We start from the raw sequence: 21476 nt of genomic DNA on the forward strand, positions 1-21476 counted from the left end.
GGCCTTGCTGCCCCACTCGGCCCTTCCCGCAGTGTTTTGTCCTCCTGAGAATCATCCAGCTGAGCTATCTTGTGTGTTTGTGGCTCATTTCCTACTCAGCAAAACAAACTCTTAACGAACTGCCTTCTAAGCTTTCAGGAAGAGCGTGGCAGCCATGACTAAGGTTGCCCCTTCCCTTCCCCACCACTACTCCTTTAGTGCGGTCCGTGTGCAGGACAGAGCATCCCTGGGGTGCTCTCCTTGGCACTGTGCTGCACTTTGTGCAACTTCCTAGCACCCCCCAGTGTTGGAAGAGATTGCTCTTCCTGGCTAAATGGAGGGCTTGTCCTAAAGGCTTCAGCCAAGTAAACCTCAGAACCATGATGTGCTGTGCCAGATCTGTGGTGCTTTGGGTTTGCAAATGATTTTTTTTCCCTGTGCTTTATATTTGAATGATGCCCTTATGTTTGATCCCATTTTGAGCTTTGAAAGCATGTGCATGCAGCTGCTGCTATTTCTGTTCTTTTCCTTCGCACTTCTTTTCCTATTTCTTATTTTTTCACTGGATTTTGAGGAGCCAGTTAATTTTGGAAGCTCTGCCAGTCTCCTTCCTGGCTACTTTCCTCCCCCATAGGCACAGCAGGGATTTGGTCTGCTGCATCTCCTCCCTCTGACAACTGGGACTTCTTCATTGCAGCCTGCTGTTGGCACAAGTTGTTTAAGACAAATTGACTTTCATATTTTGTACAGAACACTTTTACGGAGATCGTACCTTACAGAAAATACAAAGAGAGCACAAAGAAGACCCTTTTGGTGTTGCTTTACGTAACGTGAACTGGTCCTATCTTTTAATCTATAACATTATGGTCTTGCTTTTTAAAACAAGTTGTTCTCTTAACTCCCTTAAGTACAGATATTGAGAAACCAGTAAGCCTTTCAGTTTTCCATGTCTCCTCTACGTGATACGTAGGAGTGCGTGCTTGTGAGCACACCAAACACAGCACAGACACAGAAGGCACGTATGTTAACATTCACCGTGAAGAAGTCAAGCATGCAGATTGTTTTGAGATGCCATGCCTGTGGCTTTCCCAATTGTCAAGCTTTTAGAAAGTTCAACCCCTTCCTTTTTTGCCTGATAAACGTGAAACAAGTACCATTTCCTGTCTGCTAATTTCTGAATCCTAACAGCAAACATCAGTTTTATCAGTAAGGACTATGTTAAGGAAATGCAGTGTTGGAAAATCCATTCCTGAAACAGCTTGCTGCCGTCCTCTTTCCATTCAAAGCAGAAACTTATACCTGCTCCCTGACATTGTGGCTGCCCTAAGAGTAGGGACTTTCATTTTGTGCAATGTAATGGGCCCAAATTAAACCCACTGAACGTTTTGCTGGGCTTGGCCACTGGGCTTTGTGTCTCTCAGAGCACAGATGTAATGTGCTTCCCCATGTTATATCCAAGATGAGCGTAGCCCTGCTCAGCAATCTGGTTTAAGAGCGGGGTGTGTGATTCAGCCTTAACCTTACACCGGTGCTATTACTGCGCTGAATTTCCCACAACTCTTTTTGATTCACAAGATTTATGGCAAGTGCCCATTAATGGAACAGGAAAAAGATAATAGAGAGGGTCTGATCAGATCACCTTACTGAGACGAGGCAGCTTAGTGGATTCTCTATTGAGTCCATTTGAAACAACTTGGCTGTTGGCCAGGTCTGCTATTAGTCAGCTTAGACAGGAGTTTGAAACTGCATCCTGAAGTTTTTTTGAGCTGAAACCTCACATGGAGAGCTGTTAAAGTATCCAATTAACAGTCTTATTTCTTTCTTTGCCCCCTTTTTTTTTTTTTTCTTTAATATAAAGGAATTCAGACTATAACTTGTTTGCGAATTATTTGTCATTTCGGATGAGTTTTGGATTTGTGCTTTCATAAGGACTAGGACCTTATATATGTATGTTTGTGATCCCAGTCTTTGTAGTTTATAGTGCTTGTTCATGAATCTAATCTTCCTGTCATTCTTTCATCAGGCTCCCAGGCCCAACCACAAGGGTGTCCACTGCAGGCAGTGAGACAAAAACTCGTGGATCTATCAGTGCCAACAATCGCCGCAGCCAGAGCTTTAACAACTACGACAAGTCCAAGCCTGGAGTTGTTCTTCCAGCAGCCACAGGTAGCAATGAGACAGGTAAGCACTTGAGATTTTGGCATCCTCGGCTTTTCTCAGTGGTGGTTTCGTTCAGGGGAAGCTGGATTTTCTTTGAAACGTGAGGAGGTGTACGGTTATCTCGCAGTGCTAAGTGGCTCTTTGCAAACACGGCTCCTTGTAGAGCTCTCCCATGATGTTTGCTCTTCTCACATGCTTTTAATGTGAATGATCCATTCACCAAGTCAATTTTTAGTTTCTGTGTGATGGAAGCTAGTCAGTTTTTATTGCGATTACACTGGGTACATGGTAGACAGTACATAAAAACAGATTGTCTGTTACATTATAGATGACTGATCATTTATCATCTATGCACTTATCTGTAATAAGAAGGATTAAAAGCTGGGTAAAAAGGGGTTAAATACTAGTAGTCGTGAAGTCTTCATGTGCGGGTTGGTTTGACTTCTCCCCAGAATGCACTAAGTTACAGCATGCTTTGAAAGGGGAACTCACTGCCCCCATTAGAGCTGGCTTCTGTTATTGCCTGGTGAAACTCTTGCTTGGATTTCAATCTAATTTAAGTTAATGGGAATCATTTTAGTAATTTCATATATTCATGATCAGCCTCTTTGGAACTATAACAAGGAACAGAGCACTGCTCAATGACAGTATTTCAAAAACGGACATGGGATGGAAAAAAATAATGTTGTTGTTTAGGTTGACTCCAGTACAGACAAGGGTATCCTTACCTCCTGCGTTATTGTGTTTGAAGGTGCTCCTGAAGCAACCGTTCCTCTGTTGGCATGAGCTGACACAGTACCCCAGCATCTCTTAAATTACCAGCAGCCTATGGCTGGCCTGGTTTCTGTTGCAGCTGTTAACAGAAACTGGTTTTGTTTGTTTCAAGACTGAAGAAAATATATGTAAATGTTAGTTATAAAAAGGGTTTTAATGTAATCTGTAAGTCTTTGGTAGTACTCCAAGCCTCTGTTACTCCAAATCGCTCAGCCTGATAGGACAGTCAAGGATTAGGAAAGGTCACCATGTGGTTGGGTCTAAGTAGCATTGGTGGGTTGGGACGTCTGAAAACATGCTCTGTTTTAAAGAGTATCCTTGCAGCAGGAGGACACTTGATTCTTGAATGCTGTTGAGATGACATTTACAATACAAAAAACAGCTGACTTTGCTTGAAAAAAAGGATAATCCTTCCTTACTAGAAGTGAGGTTGCGACTTGATGTCCTGAAGGTACGCACAAAAAAAATAGCTTTAGGAAGAACTGTCAGTGGTGAAACAAGCCTTCTCATTTTTTTGCCAGACACGGACATGGGGAATTAGAAAATTACTCCAAAAATAAGTCATTTTGATGAATAACTTGACAGGAAGGGAAAATGACCACTGAAGATTTTTTCAAGGTTTTTATATGGCAAATAGCTCCATTTGTTTTTCTTTCCTCCACTATTGTCAGAGGTGCTTAAAATACACAATTAATTCAATTTCAAGAATCATACAGCAAAGGGTTTGAAGGCAAGAACATGATATATTTACATAAATGTTGCAAAGAAGCTGTGTCTGTGGCAATGCATTGGAAATGCAAATGCCAAGTACCATGCTCTGTGGCATTGTCATTATTTCAGTGATATTTACTGACTTTGTGTCCAAAAGTAAGTTAACAATCTGGCAGCATTTGTTACTCTGAGTTTGCAGCTCTGAGCTCTGTAACACAGTATTTTCCAGCAGAATGGTGGTGGATGAAAATGGAGCAAATTGTTGTAGCCTACTAGAGTCGAATCATTGCCTTAGCCTGGCAGTTAATTCAGTACCCTTAACGAAGTTGTTGCATTTACACAGATGGATCAGTACTGTATTCCAGCAGTGTCTTCTTGCAGTGACTTGGCAGAGTGCCCTCATAGCCTTAAGTCTCCTTGTTATACACGCGTCACTTCTGGCAGTGGTAATGCCTGTGGTTTTCATGCTTGTTTCTTTTGAGGAAATTGTAGTTTTCCTTCTCTAGAACCTCATATCCTGTGACTGAATGTATTTAGGTTTTGGAATATTATCCTAAGTAGCAATTATAGTCCTAATCTCATCTTGTAATGGTGGCATTGGAGTTGTGAGCATCATAGAATGATGGAATCGTTTGGGTTTGAAGGGAACCTTAAGGGCCAAATATCTCAGCTGCCCTGCAGTGAGCAGGGACACCCGCAGCCCCGACCAGCTTGACCCTGAATGCCTCCAGGAATGGAGCATCCACCACCTCTCTGAGCAACCCGTGCCAGTGCCTCACTGTTTCCAGAAGGAAGAACCTTGGAGTATGTGCACGCACCTGAACCAGCCCTGAGTTTGATGTCCAGCTAGCACCAGCAGCTGGTGTTCCAGTGCTGGAACTCAGAGCACTGCGACATCCTTCTCAACTAATCCTCCAGGGATGTTCTTAATCACCCTGTATCAGGTCTTACTTTGACAGTTATAACCAGAACCAAGCTAATGAGGTAGCAACTCTCTTCTTAGTGAATGCACACTTATTGTTTTGGAGGGTACTCAATACCTTTCTTACCTGTAAACAGTAATGGTTTAACTGTGACTGAAGTGTGTAATATTCATTTCTGTAACTGAATGACATTTGGCATTCAGTTGAAAGGGCAAGCTGGCAAGTTACAGCTGTGCTCAAGAGAGAACTTGAACTCTCTTGACTTCCTCTCTGTTTGCTAGCAATTACTAAATAAGGACTGCCAAGTACTGGGTTTGGTCTGGACTTTCTTCACTTTCAGAGAAGAATCTTCATACTGGTGTTCTGCCTCGTTCCTCTTTCTCTCACATGCAGAGAGAAATAACAACAATTTGTCAGCTTGACCATCAACTGCTTTTAGGCAGACAGTTCTGCCAACACTCATACCTCATTGCAATCCGTGTCTTCAGAGAGATAAAATAGTTACTGAAGAAGCATGCAAGATAATCTGCTCCCTGTGAGTGTCACAAACGCCCAAAAGAAAAGCACTGTGTTTTTTTTTATGTTGGTGTTTTTTTTGTTTTGTTTTTTTTTTGGGGGGGGGGTGTAGGTGAGTGTGGCTTTGTCTTATTATTTTTCCAAGGTTGATGGCCTGTATGTGTTGCATTAAATGCTCAGAACTTTGCTTCTGAGTCATAAATCCATAAAGCCAGTAATAAATTACTGTCTTGAGAAGGAAGAAAAAGAAAAATAAGAAGGAGGGCTTATGTAAGTTGAACTTTACTTAAAAATATAATTGTGACACAAAGTTGGTTTGCATCCATGAGAAACAAAACCAGTTGGCCTGACAAATGTTTGGCTTATTTTATGTTAATTGTAAGGTTGCCAGACAAGTTTATTGTCAAACTGCTGAGACAATTCAAGCTTTCTGACCCATATCCTGAATTCTGCCTGAGGAAATAAGACTCACACCACCATGCTGTGTGTCAGTCAGCTCTCTTCTGGTAATTTTGATCCCTTTGCACAGTAGTAGCTCTGTGTTTTTGGAGGAGGAAATGGGAGGAAAAGAAATTTGCCTGGTTTGGCAGGCTGCTTTGGCATGAGCCATCACTTCCTGATAGAAGGTAGCCTTTGGTGTGTTGCATTTGAATCGGTTCTTACAAAGAAGGATGTAATTTGCAGCTTTCATTCATATGTGGCCTTTCCCTCCAAATGTGAGCTGTCTTATTAGTCAGTCTTCTGTGTCTTGTGGCAAAATAAGTGTGTTAATTAAGACATAACACAGCAGAAATGAAAAGGACAGTAAATGGGGCATGGAGGAATAGATAGCTACCGGAAAATAAATAACCTACATGCATTATTACTTTAAGATTCCATTAGTCAAATAGTGATGAGACTTTCTTGGGGAAAGGATTTATGTAACATCTCGAACCTCAACACCATTGTATAAAAATAAATTCTCGGATGCATGCTGAGATACATGTGTACACTTTGCAAACGAGTACAGGTAAGAGATGTTTATCATCAAGACGAGGAACATCACAGGGCTTTGCTCATCCTGCGTGTGAGGAGTTGATTTTGCCAGATGACATTTGCAAACGCTGAAGGAAATGGGAGTGTGCAGTCCTAGAAAAGAGCTGCATGTTGCTCCCTGCGTGCTTCTGAAGCCATCTGTGGCCAGCTTTGAGCACAGAGGAAGAAGCAGCCGGTGTACTGGGGCTGCTTCCTAGGTGGGAGTGGAAACAGAAGGACTGGTGAGAACCGCAGGCCTGCTCTTCATCCAGGAGTGCTCAGGCTAGTGTACCTAATGCATATATCAAGAACAATTTTTTTCCACTCCTCTTTTCAGAAGAGAGCAGCGGGCATGGGAGGTGTTCTGTGTAACAGACTCCTTGAGATACTGCAGTTCAGCCAAACCTTTGTTGAGAGTTATCTCTGCAAATGCAGTTCAGCTTTGTCTTACAAGCAGCGATTGATTAATTCAGATGAGAGTTCTGTGACGTGACTAGATATAATTACCATAGCTTGTCCATGCAGGAAAACTGTAATAGGAGGAGATGAAGTAGGATTTCTGATAAAATGAAGGGTGCACACCTAACTAGGTATAGATGCTGCTTTGTTTTCTTTTCAAAGAACAGTCTATCTGGTTGCATGCCCATCTTTTGGATGTGAAATAATTTGTGGGGTGCAAACAAGAAAGAAGAAAAACATCCCATTTCAGGAACATAGTTAAACGACAGTCCCATTCAACCGTTGTGTGGTTTGATTTTCAATGTCATAGTCAATAAATGAAGGCTAAGAGGCAACTCAGAATAATGAAGTACTGGTACACTACAGCTCTCAGGTTTTTGGGGTGCTCTGTGAAATTAGGACTTGCTTTATACGTCTCGTCTTCCTCTTGAGCTGTAGCACTAACTGGCAGCTACTGACTTGGATTTTATGCATGTAAACGAAGAGGGAGGCAGTGTGATTTTATCCCATTTTGTTTGGAAAGCTGTTGGAATCTCGCAGTGTTAAATCAGTCCATTGAGTCAAGATAGGCTGCTTGTTGCTGTCCAGGATTCCTCTCTAGGAAGGGCGACCTAGACACCCACTGCACTTGTATGAGCACCTTTTTGGAGGTTAGGATGTGGTAGCTTACACTTGCTTTTTGGAGTTAGCTCCACAGTTATGTGGAAAATTCCTTTCACTCTCCTGGGAATTTCAGCATTCATATTCCTCACATCGTAAAATGGTAACATGCTATGGTAGATGTTTTTCTTTTCAGTGATTAGCCGTTTGTAATTGCGGTAGCCTTCTAAGCAGAGTGTTTTAATGTGTGTAATTGCTGTTACAGGCTTTTATTTTTAGAAAAATGCCATTAGATTCTAATTGCATTTCTAGATTGCGGGGAAGTAATGAGCCATACAGGCTGGTTGTTTTAGATGTCATCATAATGGCTTCATACAACTGGGGCCTCTTAATTCACTTCTGAACAGTCTGAAGATATTTAGTCCATGCGTGTGTAAGTATACCTCTGGATTGCTTTTATTCTTCTTCAGTGTCCCTTCACATCACAAACATACTACAGCATGAAAAGCATCAGCCACCTGTCAAGGCCACCTGTAATCTCACATCCAAAACATTTCTAAGGAATGTAAGCTATCTTATGAGCTTGGCATTTCTATGTCAATGTGTGAAGTTTTTGTTGTTAGTTATCTTGAAGCTTTGCGTTGCTATACCTCTTAAATTGTGTAATCTGGTCACCATGTTGGAAATAACCAGAAATTCCTTTTTCTTCTGTAGTTTAGAATTAAAAAAAAAAACAACTTTTTTTCTTTTTTTTCCATGGCAGGAAGGAGCAGAACTGTGTTCTAGGTAGTATCAAGAAGGAAACTTAAAAATGGAAGCATGCAACTTCGAGAAAGAGCTTGATATGATGGATTTAATCTATTAATCTATCTCAGCTGGATTAATAGTTAGCCTATTAATCTCTTTAAACTGTTCCAGTGTTTTGCACAGCTTCAGATTACTGTTGTGGCAGGCTTTAAAAGCAGTCTGCTGTTGAGCAAAATGATGGATATTCCTTAGAAACTGAGCATCCATACATACCTGCTATCTTTATTGGTCTTCAGGCAGTCCGTCTGCATTTTGCAGCCTCAGGAGTGTGGAGACAGATAGTCTGATAGTTGCTCTCTGGTTTGTATCTACCATTTGTAAGGTCCCTAATTTATGAAGCCATCAGAAATGTCAGCTTGATATGTCATTCTGTTATGTGTATGGGGTGATGCAGCTATGTGTTTAGTAGGATCACTTGTTTTCTTTTAGGTCGATTTTTATTCTACTTTCTTCCTACTAACTTAGTTAAAACAATCCTACAGAGGGCAGTAGAAGACTGAGGGTAGAATGCCATCTTGGATTGGATTAAATCTTAGGTAAAATATCAGTAGGAAAAAGCACTAGCAAACTTGGATAATTTCCACATGAGATCAAAGGAAATGTTTGTGTAGAAGTTGGGGTTTGGGCACTAATAGGAAAAAGGAATATATGCATATGTATTGGTGCACTGAATTTAAGTAAGTGTGTGTCAGTAGCAGTGTTCTTGCAGACTCACTTACTGGGAGTCTTATGAGAGAGTTTTGAATTCAGGTCCTGCTGACTCTGCTATAATCTGAGCTCTGTGTGTCTGGTTCCAGGTATATATATATATATATATATATATATATATATATATATATATATATATATATATATATAGTATATTTGGAGAGGGGAGTAAGAGCGGCATATGGTTGATGCTGCATTTCTTGGTTTTTGTTTTTGGTAATCCCTTTTAACTTGGAATGTGGCACGTATTGAATCACGGACTTTTGTGGAGAACATGGAATATGAGAACATGCCTGATGTTGACTCCTGGAGGATGCTGCTCAGAAGTGCACTGGAAGCTTCTCTGGAGTACTTGCACATTCCTGTCCCTGGAATCAAATAACAGGTGTCAGTTAACAGAAGAAGAAAAATAAAATAGTGGTTGTCCAGAGTTTGTTTACGAGGTAATGTACTTACCTGTAGGCAGTGAGATTTGTATTAATAAGACTTCTTTATGACTTCAGTAGGCAGCATATGAGTATCTGCTTGTTTGGAATTTGAAACTAGTCCATTTCAGACACAGTCTAGATGCAGAATTTAAGAACAAGGTCGATTAGCCATTGAAAGGGATTGGATTAGGTAGAATGAGTCAATAGCTGTCCAGAGTTGATGTACAGGCAGAGGTTGTAGGTTTGACTCAATTTACTAAATGAAGTTGTTTGACTTATGTTCAAGTTAACTCAAATGATCCTAGTAGATTTCTTGAATTAAAGACCTTTCATTTAAAAGCATAAAAGTGGAGGACAAGCCCTCTTCTGTAGCTCATGTGAATCCAGATTGAATATTTGATGTTCCAAAGGACTTGCTTGGCTCCTGTACCAATAACAGTATAGGCAGTCGGTCTGTATTCTGGTGTTGCGTTTCTTCCTCACTGGAACAGGGGTGGTTTTTCCAGTCCTGGTAAATTAATAGTAATGGGGAAAAAAAGCAGACTCCCTTGTGCCAAATAGTAGTATGAGTGAAAAAAATAGGGTGAAAAAAGAGTTCTGACACTTGTAAGACACAGTAGGGTCATCCTACTCAGCACCACCTTTTCTACCCTTGCTTGTTTCCTGGACAAAGAAAGGGCTGTTCCTTTGGTATGTAGTGATTGAGATGATCACACAACTTGGACGACCATGAGAGTTTTGTTGACTTTGCTATAGTATAATGAGTGATTGGTTTAAAGCAAACAAACCCCCTGCCTGTTCCTATTCAGTGATGGTCCCACTGTTAGCTGTGGTGGAAATGTTTCACTGCCAATGTGTTAATGACCAACCAGGTCTGATGGGAACTAATTTCAAATTTCTATTGTCCATCTGGAAAAAATGTTTAACAGATTGATTTTATTGTCCCCCATCCATACCAACGTGATTTTTTTCTAGATACCATAACCATATTATAACATGTTCATTTAACAAGTGGGAGAAAATAGTTCCGTCCTACTGCTGGCAAATCAGTCTCATTGGGCTACAAGTAGCACTTGTGCTCTGCAGTTTAGTCCATTTTGGTAATAAGGCAAAGAAGAGATGAAATGAAAGCCAGTCCTTGAGATCTAACATTGCTGGCTTCATGCACAGCTTCTGCTCTTCAGCTTATTGTGGAGCACTGAGGAGAGTCATGCTATGGACATCGTGCTGTCCTGCTGCAGTGCTGGATGCTCCTCAGGGGCTGCTGTCAGTTACTCTCATGCTAAGCAAGGTTCTTCAGCTAACAAAGAGCAGCCTTCCAGAGAGTTCAGTGTGGACTTTTCCATGAAAGCAATCCAAACATCACCTGTGATGCCCTCCAATTCTGCTTAAGAAGCCAGTGTGAAGTTAGCAGCTGATAGAAACTTAAACAGGTGTTATAATAAGACAGGCTTTGAGCCTCGGCCAGCAGTGAAATGAGCTGTGCTCTGTGCTATCGAAAAGAAGCAGGGGTCTTGAGATGGAGAGCTTGCTGCCCCGGGTAGTGAACAGCATGAGGATATCAGAAAGCTGGAGAGCAGTTTATAGAACGAAACAGTCATCTCATGCAACAGAGAGCTGTAAGTGGAAGACTATTTTGGCAATTGTTGCTTTCTTCATGACTGAAAATTGTGTTTGTATAGGCTTAGGAAAAAGAAAGAATCCTGTAACTGGGTATTTTGGAGCTCCTGTTTAGTATCCAGCTTGTTTTTAGTTTTATCTTCAGAAAATCGAAGGAATCTTAATTTCGAAGGAATGGTGTCACCATCCCTGGAGGTGTTCACAAAACGTTTCAACGTGGTACTGATGGATGAGGTTTAGTGGGGAAATATTGGTAGGTGGACAGTTGGACTGGATGACCTTGAGGTCTTTTCCAACCTTGATAAGTCTGTGACTGTATGAAATCTATAGTGTATGTGTGTGTGTATATATATATATATAAAAGTATTGAGTGTCTGCCTGCAGGACAGTTTAAAGGATTTCAGCATGTGACAGGCAGTTCAGCACATTTATAGGACAGGATATAAGTATGCAGCAAATCATGTTCTTGCTCAATTCTTTGACTGTTTAAGTGGCTGAACATGGTGTTTGAAAATATGTCCTCTTACCTAAATGTAGGCTTTAGTCACAAGTGAAGTGGAGCTTTGCAGGGCTGCAGAGCTTTGCTATAGCAGGTATAAGCCTTAGGAACACTTAAGCAAAAAAATTGTATTTAAGTAAAGTTTTTGGGAAAAAAATAAGAAAAATAGTCAATAGCAGGTTCTTAAATGTACAGTTCATTAGGATAAAAGAACCCTTGAGCTTTGAAGTACAATGTAACCCTTGGGAAGGAGCCCAGTGCACATCTGTATAGCTGCGCTGGAGACAGTGGAACCACACTAATTCATACCAGCTGAAGAGCTGGCCCAGGATTTCATGGCCTTTATAGTTCCTAGATGTTTCCTTTTAAAATAAATATTTACAATTTCCTGTAAATTTATTGCTGGGTAAATTGTGCCAGAGGAGCAACCATGGAAACTCAAGTTCACTATTAAATCATAGGAAAGAAAACAGGAGTATTGCAGTGTCCCAGACTTCTGTTAGTGCCCGTGTGTTTTTACCACACCTGTAGAAACCTTCTCTCCCTGCGTAGAAGTACATTTCAGCTTCTCTCGACCCTTCCATTTATGGCTTCTCTCTGCTGATCCTTTTGACTGTTCTTGTCTATAACCAAACATACCTACAGAGCCCATCACTGGTGCCAGAGAGCCACCACAGCCTCTGCAGTGGTTGGTGACCATCCAGCCTTGGTCAACTGTTCATTACTGTAATAAATGACAAGTTGATCATTACTTGTGTGTTGTCCTGGCTTTCGAGGTCAACTGCTACAGATTTCCCTCCCCAGAAACAGGCCTATCTCTGTGTTTTCATATATAGGTTTAAGTATATATGGTGGTAAAGTGTTGGTATTTCTACTTGACTTGATTTGACTCTTGTTGAACTTTGAATCTCTTTGAATTTGAATCTCATTGAACATAACATCCATGTTTGGCCGGTGTTTGCCACTTTACAGCTTACAGCTGGACGTTTGTGTGACTTCAGAATGAGTGGAGTAAGGTATTTTTGAGTTAAAAAGTGGCTTAGCTCGGTGTATGTTCTCTAAGTGGACTTCTTGGACCAACAACATGTATATGGCATCTTTCATATCTACCTACCTGTAGAATAGATGTTTAGGTGAAGGCTGTGATAAATGTGCATTGCCCGTGACGCCTATGCACAGAGTCCTCAGGAACTCCTTGTCTGGAATTCATTAATGAGCAGAATCACCCCGTTACGAGAAATCTCGGATTTGATTGCATAAATAATGAGAAGAAAAATGTTATGTAGAGTAATGAACAAGAACAATATTTGTCGAGGATTCAATAGAGAGTCTGACTTGTTTTGAATGGCATCGAAAACCTGGTTTCATTATTTTACGGTCACGTAACCAGTATGAGGTTGATAGAGGTCCCTCTGACCTCTTTCTTAGGCAGTCATGCGGGCTGTTTAGAATGCTACAGTAACTAAACAAAAACAACCAGCAATTCAAGTGTCTCTGTCAGTTAGGTTAAAACAATGAGAAAAGGGTTGCTTGCCCTCCAAACTTATTTCCCTTCACCTCAGCAAAAATGCCAAGCTGTGGCAGTGTCAGCTAGTAAACAAGAGTATCGTTGTTCTGTGTGCTGAAGCTCTGTGTGTGAGCAAAGGGAACCTCACAGAAATGGGAAAGCACAGTGACTGCCACCTTCATGAACTGGGGGTACTGGGCTGAAGAAGTAGATCTGATGGAAGAGAACAAAAACAGAAATATCAAGGAGTAAAGGTGATTTTTGTGGTGATTGCTAAGGTGATTATAATGAACTGAATCAACTCTAAGGGGAAAACCAGTGGGGGCAGAGGTTGAAGAAACCATCTTGAGTCACCTTGGTGAAGTCTTTGCAAGGCAAAATGTTTCCTCTCCGATCTTCTCTGAGCTCACACAGACTTCTGCTATCTAGTAGTCTGCTTTTAAGACATCACTGTGGTTGTTTTTTTACTGTGGCTAGAGTAGAAGCCAAAATAGGCAGCTTTTGTTCTATGGGGTCAGCAGCATTGCAATAGAAGTAGGTACAGCTGTGGGTCTGAGGGGTTTCGTTTGTTTTGTAGAAGGGCTGTGTGCCAGGGAATTCTTGTTAGGGACATTCTGCTCTACCTGCTCTTCTTTGGGGCTGTGGTTTTTATAGCAGGCTCCTGGCAGAAATATACACGTTTCCATACGTCAGGGGTCTGCTGAGAGTGATAAATCAACACTGAAGAAGAGTACAGCTCAGCTAAGAAACTTTCCTCTGTAAGACTGTAAACTGTGCTGCTTTAAGAAGAGTTTTCTGGTGGGTGGATGAGAAGGTCAGCACTTGCCATTTATTCCTCTCTATGGTGGGAATTGATGGACATGCCACGATGCTTTCTTCAGTCCTGACCCTACAATGTCATAGAGCAGCTCTGCTTTTACTTCCTAAATTAGAATTTGGTTGCAGATTTGCTTTTGACTCAATTATCTAATCTATGGGCTGGACTAGAAGATACTCCTCTTCATGAGAACTGCTTATTCTTCCCATAGCTGTGAAATAAAAAGTGACAGCTTATTCGTTCTAAAATGAATAAAAATAGTGTGAAGTTCTTGACCTTTCTAAGGAGATGTAACTGTGAGAACATCCTTTGTCTTTGTGCTGCTTTTCATGCCTATAGTGGAAGTGGTTTTGAAAGTTTTCAGTAACAGCAAATGAAGGTACACTTGCTTAGACTGTACAAGACAAATGATGGGAAATGGCGTATATTTTCTCCTGACCTTATTATAACATAAGCTCTAACGGCTTTGGTGGGAGATTTAAATCATAAGCTTTCGGCTTCTTTTTTTCATTACAAATGGGTATGTTTGCAGTTAAGACTTTACAGGAGCAGCTGAAATCAGATTTACCCATGCTACAGCGTGCATTGGCATTGGAACTAGACCACCAACATCTTTTTAACTGGAACACTAGGAACAAAATAGATTTCAGGCCAAGATTTGACTCTGAAAAGGGGAAAGAGATCATTATTTATTGTAGGCTGTGGCTTGGTTTTGAAAACATTTCTTTTATAGTCAGTTTTAGTTAATGCAGGTTGTTAAAGAAAGAAAATATCTCCCTCACAAAGGAACGCATGAGAAATAATAAGCTTATTAATAGAATGCATAAACCTGCTGTCCTTTTCATGAAAGAAGGGACTGTGCTACACTGAATAAAAGTTTCCCCTCTTGCATGCTGATGTATTATCCACATTTTGATGTTACTGCTTCATTAGGAAACCCAGCATTGGAAGCTACATTCTGACAGCGGAATCCCTTTTGTTTACCAAGGTTGGTCATAGGAGTAAAAGAGCCAGCAGATTTGTTTGTGAGAAAGGAACGGCGAATCTGGAAAAGGCTGAAGCTTTCTTAAGCTGAAGCCATTTTTGATGGCCGTGTTTTACAGTGAAATGTTTATTTCCAGCCTATTCTCTGGTAGAGTGTAGCAAAAACCTGAGGACTTCCAATGACTGTTTTCACTGTATTTGATCTGAATGTAAATCAAAATCCACGGAGCACATGTAAGAAAATACCTCCTTTCCCAAAGTGTAACAGCTTAGCATAACATTTAGGGGTTTCTAAATATTTTTCATTGGTATCAGATGTGTAGAATTCAGCACTCACAGAATTCCCTTCCTGGAAAATGTTAGGTAGCAACTCTAAAAATTACACTGATGTCCCCACATACATATATATGTGTTTTAATTTATTACAGTAGCAATGTTGTTGGCATAATGCTGATTTCTCTGACATGACTGTAGATGAGGAGCAGCTTTCTAAATGGAATGGCATCATTGTGCACCGCTGGGAGCGTGCTTATGCGGGTTCAAATTGGTCCGTGTTTATTTCTGCAAAATGAATGAAAAAAAGTTTATACTGAGCAAAGGCCAAACCCCCCCAAAACAAACAAACAAACAAAACCAAACAAACCCAAAACCCCAGAGAAAGTATAAATTAAAAAGTGAGACCTATTTCCTAGAAGTCCGAGGACTGGGGCCTTCACTGGGGCTGCTGGGGTGAAACTCATTTCCCAGACAACTCACCACTTCCCACTCCCTTCCAGGTGACCACTGTGCTGCTCCAAGGAGGGCAGTGCTATTGTAGGTTTCCCCTCCCAGCATGTTCTGCTCGGTTTGTGTTGCTGCCCATCTTCTTTAGCCTGATGGCAGAAGCAGCTCTTCCCACTACTCCATGTGTGCATGGGTTATTCCATGTAAAAGAAGCAGCAGTGCTTTGCAGATGACCCCTTGATCAACAAATTCTCATGCGTTCCCCCCCAGTCATTTTCCCAGACTCCTTGCAACTTGGCTTTCCTTGTGAAGGGTTTCCTGCCCATATTGATTAATCTATTAGGTACATTTGTGGATCCAGTGCTAAACTTACCCTACATTTGTGTTCATGAATTACAGATTTACAGTCGTGGATGTGCTTTGTGTCAAGATTTGTCCAACTTTATCAGGCCAGCATGCATTCAGGCCAGGATCTTTGTCTTGGGAGTACTCTGACTCTTCATTTTCTGTAGAGGAACCCAGATGATGAAACAGGCAGTTACTTTATGCATTTACTTAGTAGAAGAAGTGAAGAAATTATTTGCAAATGATGCACAGTCACGAGTTTTGTGAAACTTTCGTGACATTGCTGGGCATCTACTGTGGAGCGAGGGCTGTGACAAAGAGTGGAGCATAGCACGTTGAGAGCCGGGTGCCATGGCTGGTTGGGACATGGGGACACTTAGTTTTCCTTCTGTGCTGGAGCAAGGCAGGAGTAATGCCCTTGAAACTGGCAGACTAACAGTAAGGTAAAAGCAGTATCATTCCCTTATGCATGTGTCAAGTGACAGTTGCTTCCTTCCATCTCCACATGGATCCTTTGCCATGGAATGGCCAGCTGGTACAATAGTGATCGGTGAATGACAGAGTCCTGGAAATCTTTCAACTTCAGTAATATTCTTAAAGTGTCATTAATTCCTGGAATCCTACTTTATCCATAAGCCTATGAAATGACTGAGTTTATTACGAAGGAATCCCTCATAGTGTTGGAAACTGTTTCTACGTCAAGTTAGGAAGGTGCGTGTGCTTTAAATCCTTCGTAGATCTGGTTTGGATCAGGGGAGGGAGGTTAACAGAGCCCTATCTTCAGTGAGCAGCTGAAAGTGAAGCAAAACAGTCCCCGTGTGGTTGCAGCGGTTCATGATTTACAGGGCTGAATTCACTGGGCTGCCCCTGCTGCCGAAAACGCACGCTCTCAACTGCTGTTGATTTTTGAATTAAAAAAATGCAGCTCCGTACAGAGTTTACTTTTAGTGCTGGAGGGCAGAGAAATTATAGGTAAGAGCCGTTAATCCCCAGCAGGCTGCTGGGCAGGCGAACAGACACAGATGACAAAAGTTAATTGGAAACATGAGCAGCTTAACAGAAAACATATTTGTGATAATTGAGAGAGTAACGTCTCCAGAAAGGAAACTGTGCGAAGAGAAGCTTCAGAGGAGAAGTGGCCACTGGTAGGTGAGTGGGATTTTTCAAGCTTTCTCTAGGCTCTGTGCTAACTTCTTGCAAAGAACACATAACGTTGGAAGTAGCAGAGTAGGATTTGCTCTCTCTGTTGGGGACAGCTGTGCAATTGCTGCCAGCGGTTTCTCTTACAGCTGCATTAAGTGTGATAAGGTATAAATTAGGCTCATTGCATAAGGGCACGGTTGGCTTTAGTTTTGTACATGGAGGTTTTTTCTGCCTTTTTGTATACAAAGATCTCTCCCTTGGAACTGAAAGAGGTTCGGATTTATTTCTTTTTCCTTACTCCTGCATTTTTTTTATACTTGAGGTTTTTCTGAGAATTGAACTCGGACAGCAAGCATTTTGCCAAATGCTGAGAGAACCCTTTGTGAGAAAACAGTGCTGTGTTTTCACTAATGAGAAGGTATTATGAGTCTAATAAAGATGAACACATTGCAAAGCACGTTTTGGTTTTAACTATGTACTTTTTCCCTTCAAGAGGAACTAAAATGTAAATTGCATAGTAGGAGCTTGTTGCTTGCTGCTGCTGGGTAGGAAAACGGGCTTTTGTTTTCATTGAGTGATACTGATGTGCGCCTGCCTTTTCAGTGTTACTACTGTAAAGCTTGTGCTGTTTCATTACAGAAAGAATCTCAAACCAGCTATAATATCTGATACTACTGTGTTTTGTGTCTTTTTTCTAATTCTAATTTAATTTAATTTTTTTCCAGAGCCTGCAGACAGTACAGCGTTCCAGCCCACAGGAATGAATGAAAATGTATCATCCTCAGTTCAAAGCTGTGGCGGTACTACTAGCTGCAATAACTCCTCGGCCATCCCTCAGCCCAGCTCTGCTATTAAGCCTTGGCGCAGCAAGTCCCTCAGTGCTAAGCACACAGCGACGGCTTCCATGCTATCCGTGAAGCAGCCCGTACCAGAGCCCCCAAAACCACCCTCAGAAGTTGTCAAAACAACTCCCAATGGCCAAAAATCCATGCTGGAAAAATTGAAGCTCTTCAATAGCAAAGGAGGCTCCAAAGCAGGGGGGACGACGCTTGAGTGCTCGGCATCTCACGACAGCAGTTGTGAAAAGCTAGAGATGCTTCCCAGCTTTGAGGAGAGCGAAGAAATTGATGCTGTGAGTCAGAATGTGAGCAATCCGGGATCCATGTCCAGCAGCCCCAAAATTGCACTCAAGGGAATCGCACAAAGGACTTTTAGCCGGGCACTGACTAATAAGAAAAGTTCTCCCAAGGGTAATGAGAAGGAGAAAGAGAAGCAGAAGGAGAAAGAAAAGGATAAAAGTAAAGACGCGGGAAAAAGAACATCTATCACCGAAAAGCTGGACGTGAAAGAGGAACCAAAAGAAGAACAGCCAGCGCTAGCAACAACAGAGATGCCAAAAAAGTCCTCAAAGATTGCAAGCTTTATTCCGAAAGGAGGAAAGCTGAACAGTGCCAAGAAGGAGGCCTCGGCCCCTTTGCACAGTGGAATACCAAAACCAGGAATGAAAAACACCGCAGGGAAATCCTCAAGTGCCCCAGTTTCTACAAAAGAAAGTGAGAGGAGCCGCAGCGGGAAGCCTGGCTCGGGACTCTCGCATCAGAAGTCTCAGCTAGACAGCAGGAATTCCAGTTCCTCTTCAAGCTTAGCCTCTTCTGAAGGAAAAGGCATCGGAGGCCTCAACAGCAGCAACAGCAGCCAGTCTGTCAGCGGGCAGGCCGCCACCACGCACAGCACGGGGAGCAACACCGTGAGCGTTCAGCTACCTCAGCCCCAGCAGCAATACAGCCACCCGAACACGGCCACGGTCGCTCCGTTCATGTACAGGTATGGCTGACTGCTGGGGTAATTCCTTTAGAACATGGCCTTGGTGTAGGAGGATTCATTGGAGGCACCTTCTTGGGGTCATGATTGTCAAGTGTGTGAGAAGTTCTAATAGATAGGAGCTTGGATAGTCATACCTGACACTTGTCTTTGCCCAGAGAGGTGCTGGAGTCTCCTCTGGAGATGCTCAAAACCCATCTGGATGCCTACCTGTGCAACCTGGGCTAGGGAGCTGCATTGGCAGAGGGGTTGGACTCAGTGATCTCTCGAGGTCCCTTCCATCCCCTACAGTTTTGTGATTCTGTAATAGTTAATGTCCGAATGCTAACACCTCAACCATCTGCTGCCCTTGCCTGTTCTTGGACCATGTGATTTATTTTAACCTTGAAAAGTTTTCACACCACCAACTTCTGACATATATGCACTCATGCTCATAAGTGTGGCTAATAGTGGTGGCGAATTAAAACTAAGAGGTAAAAATCCCTTAGTATAGGCAAAGTCAGGCACCAGGTCTGCTCTCCTATGCTTGCATTGACCCAGAACTAGATAAGCATAGGATCAGCCATCTGTGGGGACAGCTAAACTCCAGGCCAGCATCTTGTGTGTGACAATGACAACAAGGGGGCACATAGGGAAGAGTCATAAGAAGGAAGTGAATAAAGAAGATTTCTGAGGTCATGCTGCCAAACCTGACTGTGACGGAAGAAATGCCTGAGTCTGATGGCAAGGTTTTTGGTTTTGACAGCCACATCTTGGTTTTCCTTCACACTCCTTAATTCCTTTGAGCAGTTGTTCTGTCTGTCACGTGTTTGCTGCTTGTGATTTTATAGACCTCTGCCATATCTCTCCTTCCCTCGCAGTGTGTCTTTTCTAGCCTGTTTAATTACTGCTTGTAGGAGATGTTGTTCACGCCCTTTTGTCCACCTTTCTTGCCCTTTTCTGTAATTTTTCAGTTGAACTGTATGTTTTTTTTGCCTGTGATCTCTTGGCAGTTGTAGTGTAAGAATGGCTGACGATGTTGGTGATGTGTTGGGTTTTATTTTGTAAGTTAAATTATTTTTTTCAACAAAAAGCAACATGGAAGAGAGGGAAGCAAAATAATTGCTCAGACCAGTGTAGGTAGGCAGTTGACACCTTGTAGCCTACGAAAATATGTTCACGATGCTTTGGCTTGTTGGATTATGGATACTGTGTCCTATTAACAGATCAAGTAAACAGCACTGTGTTCATCTTATGTGGACTGAATATAAGTGTCATAGGAAAAGAAAATTATATTGATTTAAATTTAGTGTTCGGATGCTTCTTGCAATCTGCAAAAGACAATTGTAGGAGATGGCTGAATCTGTTTCTCTGTGATTCTGCCCTGTGAGTGGGTTGTTGAGGAGAAGCCTTGGCTGTCTCAGCTAACCTCATCTTGTTATTCACAGCTATAGCAGATTCACAACGTGGATCTGCAGCTCAAACACAAACTCTGGGGAAGGGGAATGAGTCCAAACTGCTGTAGTTAACACATTGCAGTTGTAATCTCTGGAGAAGTTGTTCTACATTTCGTAATAAGGCCAAATGAAATGAAGAACATTACAGTAGTAATTGCCTGCTATGCCTCCACTCTTGTATAGCACTTTTGACAGGAGAACTTCCAGCTGCTTGTTGATGTGGCAGAACGCAGAACAGTCAGTGAAATGAGGTGACCCAAGATACACTGCTTACATCTGACAGTACATTCTCACCACATCCCTTCTTATTCCATGGCAGCCATGATGTTAGACAGCAAATTGGTGTTATCCAGTTTAAAATAAAAATGAGTGCCCTTAGGAGAAACCGGCAGGAGTGCAAGATGCCATCACCCACTACCTGCTTGATATTTATGTAAAACAGGCTATTAGAGAGGATCGGATTAATCACAACAATTGATGATATTGATAACTGAAATTAACTGGAAATGCAAGTTTGTTAGGACCCCATTTGAAGAGCTAAGAAGCCTACGTTTGTCCATGAATTTTTTATTCTTTACAGCTGAGTGCTTCCTTCCATTTCTAGGATGTAGTTCAACATGGGACTCATGAATTATGTAAAATCAGTCTGCTGGTCTATTCTGGGGGGGCTGATGGCAGGTGCAATTGTCTAGTTGTTCTACTTGAGCTAATTTTGATGGAGACCGTCTGCACATCTCTATTTTGCTTTACCTTTCAGATCACAGACAGAGAATGAAGGGAACGTAACAGCTGAGGCCAGCACAGGAGGGGTCAGCATGGATTCTACTCTCTATGTCAAAACTGGACAGCCTGGTCTCGAAGACCTCTCAGGTATGTCTTGCAGGTTGATGTACTGTGTTCCAATTAAATGAGAACGAGATAAAGCATGTTTGAAGTCTCCACAGGGAGAATTTAATTTGCTTTAATTTCTGCTGTTTTACTTCCATTCCTAATGATATTTTTTTCCTCTTTAGCAATGGAAGCTGGGTGTCAATAAAACCTGAGTAGTAGGCGCTCAAGTTGTGCGCAGTGGTTTGTCCCCCAGGTTTCTTGCAACAATTAGGCATTCTGTTGCATAGTATCTTCTGGGACATCTGCAACACCTTTCAGGGTTCATCTGTAAAGTGTTCCCAAGTAGATAACATATAATTGAAGAAAACTACTTTGTTTCTTTGCTTGAAGAAGTGAAATGTTGATTTCACTGAGACCAAAATCCAGCTTCATCTTACTGTGTCTAACATGCATAAACAGAAGCTGATGATGTGAAACTGATAAGAATACTAGCAAGTGAAATTAGAAAGTCATTTGTACTTTTATCCCCAATTCCTGCTACTGGAGGGAGTGTTTGATCATTAGCAATCAGTTTTTAGCTTGCCTGTGGTAACAAAGCAGTTTCTAACAACCACATTCTATTCAGGGTCTAAAATGTACATTTCAGTCACTGTCAAGTCTCCTCCTTCCAT

At 41.8% G+C, this 21476-nt stretch overlaps 2 protein-coding genes across 4 annotated transcripts in view; one reads left to right on the forward strand and one right to left on the reverse strand.

Moving 5' to 3' along the window:
- CSRP3 (cysteine and glycine rich protein 3) overlaps positions 1 to 21476 on the reverse strand; it is a 362567-nt gene that overhangs the window by 195214 nt on the left and 145877 nt on the right. The gene's annotated exons all lie outside the window — the stretch shown is intronic.
- The window catches only part of NAV2 (neuron navigator 2), a 260533-nt gene that overhangs the window by 147882 nt on the left and 91175 nt on the right, over positions 1 to 21476 (forward strand). For all 3 annotated transcript variants that reach the window (XM_065755404.1, XM_065755402.1, XM_065755403.1), the window contains 3 exons: positions 2003 to 2160; positions 17443 to 18541; positions 20732 to 20844. In XM_065755404.1, the coding sequence (XP_065611476.1) occupies positions 2003 to 2160; positions 17443 to 18541; positions 20732 to 20844 (1370 nt within the window). The remainder of the gene's footprint in view (positions 1 to 2002; positions 2161 to 17442; positions 18542 to 20731; positions 20845 to 21476) is intronic.

Source organism: Cyrtonyx montezumae, unplaced genomic scaffold (assembly GCF_038088225.1).
Source record: "Cyrtonyx montezumae isolate F1298 unplaced genomic scaffold, pur_monq_1.0 scaffold_10, whole genome shotgun sequence".
Classification (NCBI taxonomy): domain Eukaryota; kingdom Metazoa; phylum Chordata; class Aves; order Galliformes; family Odontophoridae; genus Cyrtonyx; species Cyrtonyx montezumae.